A 9,589-nucleotide genomic window follows, 5' to 3' on the forward strand; every position below is an offset into this window, starting at 1 on the left:
GAATGAAGGGTAATACATCCCGGGCTTATAAATTATAAGTAGAAATTTGGACGTAATGACTATTCAGTTCATTCAGTTTATTAAGTGTACACAATAAACATTCCTGATATCAGCCATTTGGGTCATGAATCAGATCCTCTACAAACGAGTGTTTCAGAGTTTATTTAAAGCCAGACTGCCTAGTCTTTTTTTTTCACTTTTAAAAGTTTTATTGAAGTTTAGTTGATTTACAATGTTGTGATAATTTCTGCTGTACAACAAAGTGATCCAGTTTTACATATGCACATTCATTCTTTTTCAGATTATTTTCTCACATAGGTTATCACAGAATATTTGGTACAGTTCCCTGTACCATAGAGCAGGTCCCCTTTGACCAATTATTCCATATACCACAGTGTGCTTATGCCAGTCCCCAAACCCGGGTCTGTCTCTTTCCCCACCACCCGAAACCTATCTCCTTAGGTAACCAGGAGATTGCTTTTAAAGTCTGTGAGTCTGTTTCTGTTCTGCAAATAAGTTGACTTGTATCTTTTTTTTTAAGATTCCACATATAAGTGATATCTTTTTTTTTTTTTTTTTTTTTTTTTGTCTTTTGTCTTTTTGTCTTTTGTTGTTGTTGTTGTTGCTATTTCTTGGGCCGCTCCCGCGGCATATGGAGGTTCCCAGGCTAGGGGTTGAATCGGAGCTGTAGCCACCGGCCTACGCCAGAGCCACAGCAACGCAGGATCCGAGCCGCGTCTGCAACCTACACCACAGCTCATGGCAACGCCGGATCGTTAACCCACTGAGCAAGGGCAGGGATTGAACCCGCAACCTCATGGTTCCTAGTCGGATTCGTTAACCACTGCGCCACGACGGGAACTCCATAAGTGATATCTTATAATATTTGTCTTTCACTGCATAACATCACTTAGTATGATAATCTCTAGGTCCATCCATATAGCTGCAAATGGAATTATTTCATTCCCTTATGGCTGAGTAATATTCCGTAAATATATGTGTGTGTGTGTGTGTGTGTGTGTGTGTGTACACACACATCTTCTTTATCCAGTCCTCTGCTGATGGACATTTAGGCTGCTTCCATGTCTTGGCTATTGTAAATAGTGCTGCACTGAACATAAGGGTGCATGTATTTTTTTGAATTATAGTTTCGTCTGGATATATGTCCAGGAGTTGGATTGCTGGATTAAATGGTAATTGTATATTTAGTTTTCTGGGGAATCTCCATGCTGTTTTCCACAGTGGTTGTGCCAACTACATTCCCATGAACAATGTTATAGTGTTCCCTTTTCTCTATACCCTCTCCAGCATTTATTGTTTGTAGGCATTTTTAAAATTTTATTGGAGCATAGTTGACTTACAACGTTACGTTAGTTTCAGATGTACAACAAAGTGAATCAGTCATATGTATAAATATAACATATACGTAAAAAAGAATTATATGCAGACCTTTTGATGATGGCCATTCTGGCTGGTGTGAGATGGTACTTCATGGTAGTTTTATTTGCATTTCTCTAATAATTAGTAATATTGAGCATCTTTTCATGTGTTTTTTGGCCATCTCTATGTCTTCTTCGGAGAAATGTCTATTTTGATCTTCTGCCCGTTTTTTTGATTGGGTGTTTTGTTTTTGATATTGAGCTGCATGAGTTGTTTGTATATTGTGGGGTTTTTTGTTTTTAAATTTAATTTAATTTAATTTAATTTAATTTAATTTAATTGCTTTTTAGGACCACACCCACGGCATATGGAAGTTCCCAGGTTAGGGGTGAATCAGAGCCACAGCTGTTGGCCTATACCACAGTCACAGCAACTGCGGGATCCAAGCCACATCTGCAAACTGCACCACAGCTCATGGCAACACTGGATCCCCAATCCACGGAGCAAGGCCCAGGATCGAACCCACATCCTCATGGATTCTAGTCGGATTCATTTCCACAATGCCACAAAGGGAACTCCCTGTTTATATATTTTGAAAATACAATCCCTTGTCAGTTGCTTCATTTGCAAATATTTTCTACCATTCTGTGGGCAAATAAAAGGAATCCAAATTGGAAGAGAAGAAGTAAAAATGTCCCAAACAGATGATATGCTACTGTACACAAACTTCCTGGTCTTGAAGTATATTTCCACTAGAGAATGATTTTGTGACCTTGCGTAAATTAATTGACTTCTCTAAACTTCATTTTCCTCACCGTTATATAAAGATAGTAATTATACCCACTCCACAGATGTGATGTGAAGATTATATTAAACCATTTTATATAATTCTTACCACATAGCAAGTGGTCCTTAATTATCAGCTACAATGAAATTTATGCTATACTATAACCCACAATTAGAGGGATTTAAAGAAGGTTAGAAATCAGAAGATAGCTGTATTGAAAATTTGGAAATGTGGCTATAATAGATAGTTAAAGGGTCCTTTATTTAATGAGCATTCAGTGAATGTGAGCATTCGGTGAGTATTTATTCTGTGTTAGGAATGTTAAGGTGCTGGAGATAAAGAGAGAAGCTGATTCTTGCCCTGTCCCATGTGGAGTGATGATACATAATTGAGAAATGTACTGTAAAGCCCTAGCTGAAGATTAGAAAATGTTGAAAATAAAAAAAATCTGAATTTCTTTGCCTAAGGAAAGGTCCTACATGTTTTCTTAATGGATGGTCTAGGATCACGTTCAAGGGTCCCCAGGGAGCCTTTGCTAACTGACTCATCTGAGTCTGGGCTGTGACTGAGACTCCTTGTAAGGCTGTTCCCTCCAAGTCTGAGTGGCTTCCTGAAGGGGACATGCTTTTGCATGTGGCCAAGTAGCATGTGACTTCTGCTATGAAACTGAAAAATCATTTAAAGACTGTGTTAGGAATACTGGAATTACAAATTATATCCAGTTTGGATAACTTACAAGAACACTTCCTAATGCTCTTCAACAAAGTGAACCATCCATTGAAAACTTTATCACCATCCTCTTTCTTCTATTGTTTTCAGTTTCACTGTCCTGCTAGTTGAGAGGCTCCTCTTCCATCCTTGACCCTTGGAGTTACAGTCCTTTCTTGCTACCTTACCTTCATGCTTGTACCAATATAAAGTCAATACTGCATTCTTTAGTAATTTAAATGTTTTTTCCTTTGTGGAGCTCGGTGCCTATTGGTTGGACACTGAAAATTTTCTCCTTCCTTCCCCTCTTCCTTCTTCTCTTGGAACATCACATCTTTTTGATTTTTATGTAATGGCTATGACCATGGGCTTGGGAATCAAACTGCCTAAGTGTGATCTTGGACTAGGTACTTGTTAGAGGTTAGGCTTTGGTTAAGCTGCTTAATCCATTTGTGCCACTGTTTTCTCACCTAAAATGTGGTGAGTAATAGTTCCTATCTTATAGGGCTGCCATGAAGATTGAAAAAGGTAATACTCATAAGATGCTTAGAATAGTGTCTCACGAGAGTGAGCACTCAGTGAACAGGTGCACATGCATGTGTATGAACATGCGAGTGGTGTATGTGAAACTAGAGATGTCCTAGTTCTGGGTCTTAACACCATCCTTAGAGCTAAACCAAACTTCTAATCTCAGTGAGAACAGCCTCCACTCCCACCCTCCCTGTGCTCCTCTAAAACTCAGAACATCTTTAGAGACCAGGCTCACAGGACTCACTGACCGGGACAAGAAGCCATCAGTAAGTAACATCTGGCTCCCCAGACTCACTGTGTACATATTAGACAAAGAAGAAACACACACTCTCCTAACACATTCTGTGTTGGAATAGGTTACCCTTATTCTCAATTTAGTAACATTGATAGACATGTCCTGTTAGGTAGAAAAGGCTTAGGGGTCAGATTTTTGTAGTATGAGTCTCCTATTTGCCATTGACTTAATTTTTGCATCTATAACATGGGATGGTAATGAGAAATGGGTTTGTTGAGAGGCAATCTCTGTAAAGTAACTATCACTGTGCAGTGGGTAGCAAGGAGTAAGTACTTAATAATACTGTTAACTGTTATTATTATTAACACTCCTTTTTTCCATTCAATTGCCCCTGCTTGGGGCTTTCCATCCATACCGAGCAATTGAGAATTGAACTGCAGCACTTGCTAACTCCTCCTAAGTGAAGAGTGTGTGTTTATTCTGAGAGAATCATAGACATTCTTCTTGAGTAGGTGAGAAGAGTGTGGCAACAAGTGGCCATTGAAAGCCCAGGGCAGATTGGACAGTAGATTGTCTTGGGTAATTAATTCCCTAGGATGCCATCTGAATGTATGTGGACTCACTCTCTGAGCACAGACATTGTAAGACAGACTATAGGGTTTAATAAACAAAATCATTTTCCTCTAAACCTAAGTAGGCCTTTAGGCACACATTTACTATGTGTGAGATCATTTACAATTGAAAGGAAATATCTGAATGTAAAGTCAAAATGGAAAAGGGTATTAATGGATTCTAGGTTTCTGCCTGTGACTGCAGTATTTTGAAAAAGTATTACTGATGTGGCTATATCTGGTAATGCCTGCAGTCCTGCTATTACTGTGCATGCCTAATAAGATCAGAGGTAGAGTGTCTATTTTAATCTTTTGGAACCCATTGCAGTGGATGAAATACATTTTTTTTTCCTCCAGATAATCTTTTTTTTTTTTTTTTTTTTTTTTGTCTTTTTGCCTTTTCTACTGCTCCCTTGGCATATGGAGGTTCCCAGGCTAGGGGTCAAATCAGAGCTGTAGCCACTGGCCTACGCCAGCGCCACAGCAATGCAGGATCTGAGCCATGTCTTCGACCTACACCACAGCTCATGGCAATGCCAGATCGTCGACCCACTGAGCAAGGCCAGGGATCGAACCCGCAACCTCATGGTTCCTAGTCGGATTCATTAACCACTGCGCTACTAAGGGAATTCCAGATAATCTTAATTCATTAAGCAGTTGAATGAGACAATAAATCTGTTTGATGGAATGAAATATAAGGAATGCAACAAACCTAACTACTTTATGGGGAGGAAAAGAGAGTGCTTTACAGAGTATCTTAGATCATTTAGCCTCAGATATGAAGAGAGGAATGAGTTTAGGTGGCCTTCAGTACTCAAAGCTCCAAGTGGACTACTTGAGCTGGTGATGCAATTGTTACTCCAATTGGAAATGCCTCTCCTTGAATACTGCTCTCCTCAGGGCACCCTTAACCTCTGCATTCCTCAGGCTGTAGATCAGTGGGTTCAGCATAGGATTGAAAAGACTGTAAAACAGGAAAAGGACCTTCTGCTGCTCCTGAGGGTGGTGGGAATTGGGGGCTATGTACATAACAATGGCACTGCCAAAGAAGAGCCCAACCACACAGAGGTGGGAGGAGCAGGTAGAGAAGGCCTTTCTACGGCCCTCACCTGACTGGATCCCTAAGATGGCAAACAGGATGTGTGTGTAGGAGACCAGCACCAAGCAGAGGGGCCCAACTAAGATAAACATACAAGCAGCAAAGATGACCACTTGGTTGAGCCAGGTGTCAGCACAGGCCAGCTTGAGGACAGCCAGGATTTCACAGAAAAAGTGGTTGATTTCACGCGGCCCACAGAAGGGCAGCCTCAGGATGAGCACTACATGGACCAAGGCCAGGAGGGAGCCACATGCCCAGGATGTCACCACCAGGATGAAGCAGAGTCTCCAGCTCATGATGGCAGAATATCGGAGGGGGTGGCAGATGGCCACGTACCGATCATAGGACATCACCACCAGGAGAAGACATTCGGTGTGAGCGAAACTCAAAAAGAGAAAGGTCTGTGTCATGCAGCCAGTGAAGGAGATGGGCTTGGTTGGACTCAGGAGGTTTATCAGCATCTGGGGCACCGTGTTGCAGGCATAAGCTACATCAACGATGGCCAGGTGTGAGAGGAAGAAGTACATGGGGGTGTGCAGTCTGGAGTCCAATGAGATGAGCCCCAGGATGACCCCATTCCCCAGCAGGGTGAAGGCATAGCACAGGAAGAAGAGCCCAAAGAGGAAAAGCTGAATCCTTGGATTGAGGGGAAATCCCAGCAGGATGAACTCTGTAACCATGGTCTGATTTTCCCCCATTTCACTATGAAAAACATAAAATGGATAGCTTAGGACAGAACTTTTGAAAACATCTAGACCTTCTTTTATAAATACAGCCTTTTTAAAATTAATTAATTTATTATTATTATTATTATTTTTGCTTTTTTTGGGCAGGGGCACACCCATGGCATATGGAGTTTCCCAGGCTAGGGGTCAAATGGAAACTGTAACTGCTGGCCTATGCCACAGCCACAGCAATACAGGATCTGAGCAACATCTGCTACCTACACCACAGCTTACAGCAACGCTGGATCCTTAACCCACTGAGCAAAGCCAGGGATCGAACCTGCACTCTCATGCTTGCTAGTCAGTTTCGTTAACCACTGAGCCATGATGGAAACTCCAATACAGTCATTTTTAAGAGACAAATTTTGAAGATCATGGGTAGTTATACACTAAAACAATCACTTAATTTGACATCCAATTTTACAGGAGGGGATTGTGTCACTGATAATAGATTCCCTAGAGCCACTGACACTTGTGATGGGAAGAAAGAATGTCCACCCAAAAGAGAAGATAAAATTACAGAAATAGGGACCATCTTGGAGCTTCACATGTCAAAATTATTAAGAGAACTTCTGGAATGGAGAAGTAATCCTTAATGGAAGAACTCCAAATGTGAGATTAGAGTTGTCCTAAAAAAGAGGTGAAATTCCAAGTTCTCAACTAGAAATAGCAACTGTGTTGCTTTTAGCAACTGAAATCAACTTTTGCTCTCTAGAGCAACTTATGTAACTTGAGGAATAAAAAAGATAAAAAGCAACATGTATGTTATGTGATTAAGTTGCTAAGAAGGAATCAATGGATGTGCTACATGTGAGCTCTGATGAATATATTTATTTTAGGAGTAATGAAATCAAGTAGCCGTTGGCCATTTGGCAATTAATCTACTGATGGACTCATAATTACTGATTTATCAGTTGTGAATGACAACCCATACAATTTGTAGGAATTGGATTTGGGGGGCTGCCTCTTGTACATGTATTGAGAATCTAGATGTGTGTGCATGAGTGTAAATGAGGATGAAGTCAGGCATTCACACACTGATTTGAAGGCTGTGGTGAGTGTGTGCTCATGCATATGAAAACAGTTCAAGATGTACTTCCCAATGCACTACTGGTAACTCTTCTGCTCTATGACTATTAAAAGAAGAAATCTAGGTAATCAGCAGGAAAGGCCATAGGTGGAATGACAGTGTGTTGGAGGCCTCACTATTTTTATAGTGATGTAGCATTTGTATCACGTATCACACATGAAATTTAAAAAGACAAGAAATGACAATTCATTAAAAAAATCACATCTGCCCTACTTCAGCAAGACAAGAATTGGTATCTGCTTCACAGACAGCTATTTTTTTTTTTTGCAAAGAGATAATTTAGTGAATTTGCCATTTAACAGATCTCTGTAGCATTAAACTGACTGGTACTTTATGCCTCTGCGATTTGGTGATATGCCAATAGCTGGCTTGTCCTTAAGTCCTGGATAACAGCTTCCTCAAAATACCATTTAGAAATCCAGTGTCCTTGCTAGTGCAAACATCTAGTTAGTGCTTTTGGAGGCAAAAATAATCTGAGGCTAAACTGTTGAATTTGTGCCTGGTTGACTCCAAAGAAAAAGCTTCTCTAAGATTAATATACAGAAAGGCAATTTTGTTGACGAAACTCTGGTCAGTTGTCATCAGTATCAGTGGATACATTGAGATGTTCCCTAAGGAACTTGGAAGTTAGAGAAACAACACTGGTTTTTTAGAAGCAAAATCTGTTAAATCCACTCACAATGGGTGAGAAAAGCTGGAGGAGGAAAACAAGAAAACCTGGGTAGACATATAACTAGGGAGTTCTGAGTGCATCCAAAACTCCACTCAAGAGGCTTTGATGTGACCTCATGGATTCAGGGGTGGAGGATGACTGTGACTTAGGAATCCAACTGGAGAAGTTGTATGAGGTACTTGTCTATGAAAAGACTGAAGAATAAAGAAGGGGGGTGATCCATGGGACTGGTGGTTGTCAGTACATCTTCAGCCTTGTCTAGGGAGTCTGGCCTGATGGTATGAGAGTGCTTCCTTCCTTATAGGTCTGTTTCTACAGCTCAGATGGTTGGAGTGATCAGGGATCAATAACCTTCCCTGGCAAGATCTCCAGTTAACCCTGTCTGCTCTGATTCCATGCTCACCAATAAACCATGAGGTTTTATAATTTTCCTTCTTGTGCAGATATTTTGACAAAAAGGGAATGTGCTGATAAGCAAAGTTCTTGCCAAATTTTTATAATAAGTAATTCCATTTGTGTATATTCATAGTTCTTTTTTGAGTTTTAATAGTATGATACAGATGAGAAATGAACAAAATTTCCAAAGCTGGATCCACAAAGTGAGGACCAGGTCATGGACAGCAATAATCACATTGAAATATGATCCTAGGAAAGTTTTTCTGAGTGGCTGAAAGACATCCCCACTAGATCCCTCTCTAGAAGCAATGAATGATTATTTTAATAAGCATTATCAATAACATTATATAAATTATTATATTACCAAGACACAATGGAATCTGCCATACTACGAACTCCTAACACATGAGTAGGGCTTTTCACCCCTAGGGATATACAAAAAATTACTGTGCTAGGACAATCTTAAATTTATTTGGAAAACATACAAAACATAAGAAGATATTTAGTTGGGAAAATGTGTTTTAACTTCCATATTTTAAAATGCTTAATCTCGGAGAGAGGACAAGATGGCGGAGGAGTAGGGGGACATGCTCGCCCTCTCCCACAAACACAACAAAAAAAGCACATCTACAGAATAAATGACTCGCACAGAATAGCAACCAATTGCTGGCAGAGGAATCTAAACTCCAATAATGGCAAGAAGTTAGTGACATTACTGGGCAGAATGGGAGAAAAGAGGAGAGTGAGAGAAGGTGAATCCGAGTGGGATGGGCGCTCCCGAAAGGGAACTGCGGAGGAGAAAGGGATCCCGCACCCTGGAAAGTCACCAACCGGGGGAAAGATCAAACAAACCGGAGGAATCTCCAGATGCAGAGAAGAATGTAGCAGTAAGTTGGAGTATGGAAAAGCCGATCAAGAACCCAACGGACCATCTGAACTACGGGCACAGTCACCAAAAATTGAGATGCCTGGGTGGGGGCTGGGCACTGAGACCTCGCCTCTGAAGGTTAGTCCCCGAGAGGGGGCTGGGGGACGCCCGGGTGGGTGCTGGGCACCGAGACCTCTCCTCCGAAGGTTAATACCCGAGAAAGGGCTGGGCGACGCCTGGGTGGGGGCTGGGCACCGAGACCTCAGCTCCAGAGGTTAGTCCCCGGGCTGGGGGGGTGGGGCGGAGCGGAAACTGCTTGGGAGGTCTAGAAACCATTTGACCGGGCAGTAGAAAACAAAGCTGTTGCAGAGGAAGGGAACAATACTCTAGGGGCAGGAAAGTGGAAAGCCGCATCAGAGGGAACCTGGGAGAAGAGCCTGGTCTGCGCCCGTGCTGGGGAGGGGAGAGAAGAAGGGGTGGGTCCCC

General features: G+C 41.5%; 1 protein-coding gene across 1 annotated transcript; it reads right to left on the reverse strand.

The window, feature by feature from the left end:
- LOC100525417 (olfactory receptor 2A1/2A42-like) lies at nt 569–9,387 on the reverse strand. The gene has a single exon (XM_021063600.1). It carries the CDS (start codon nt 6,194–6,196, stop codon nt 5,108–5,110), a length of 1,089 nt encoding a protein of 362 aa, XP_020919259.1. The 5' UTR covers nt 6,197–9,387; the 3' UTR covers nt 569–5,107.

This window comes from Sus scrofa, chromosome 9 (genome assembly GCF_000003025.6).
Source record: "Sus scrofa isolate TJ Tabasco breed Duroc chromosome 9, Sscrofa11.1, whole genome shotgun sequence".
In the NCBI taxonomy this organism is placed as follows: Eukaryota; Metazoa; Chordata; class Mammalia; order Artiodactyla; family Suidae; genus Sus; species Sus scrofa.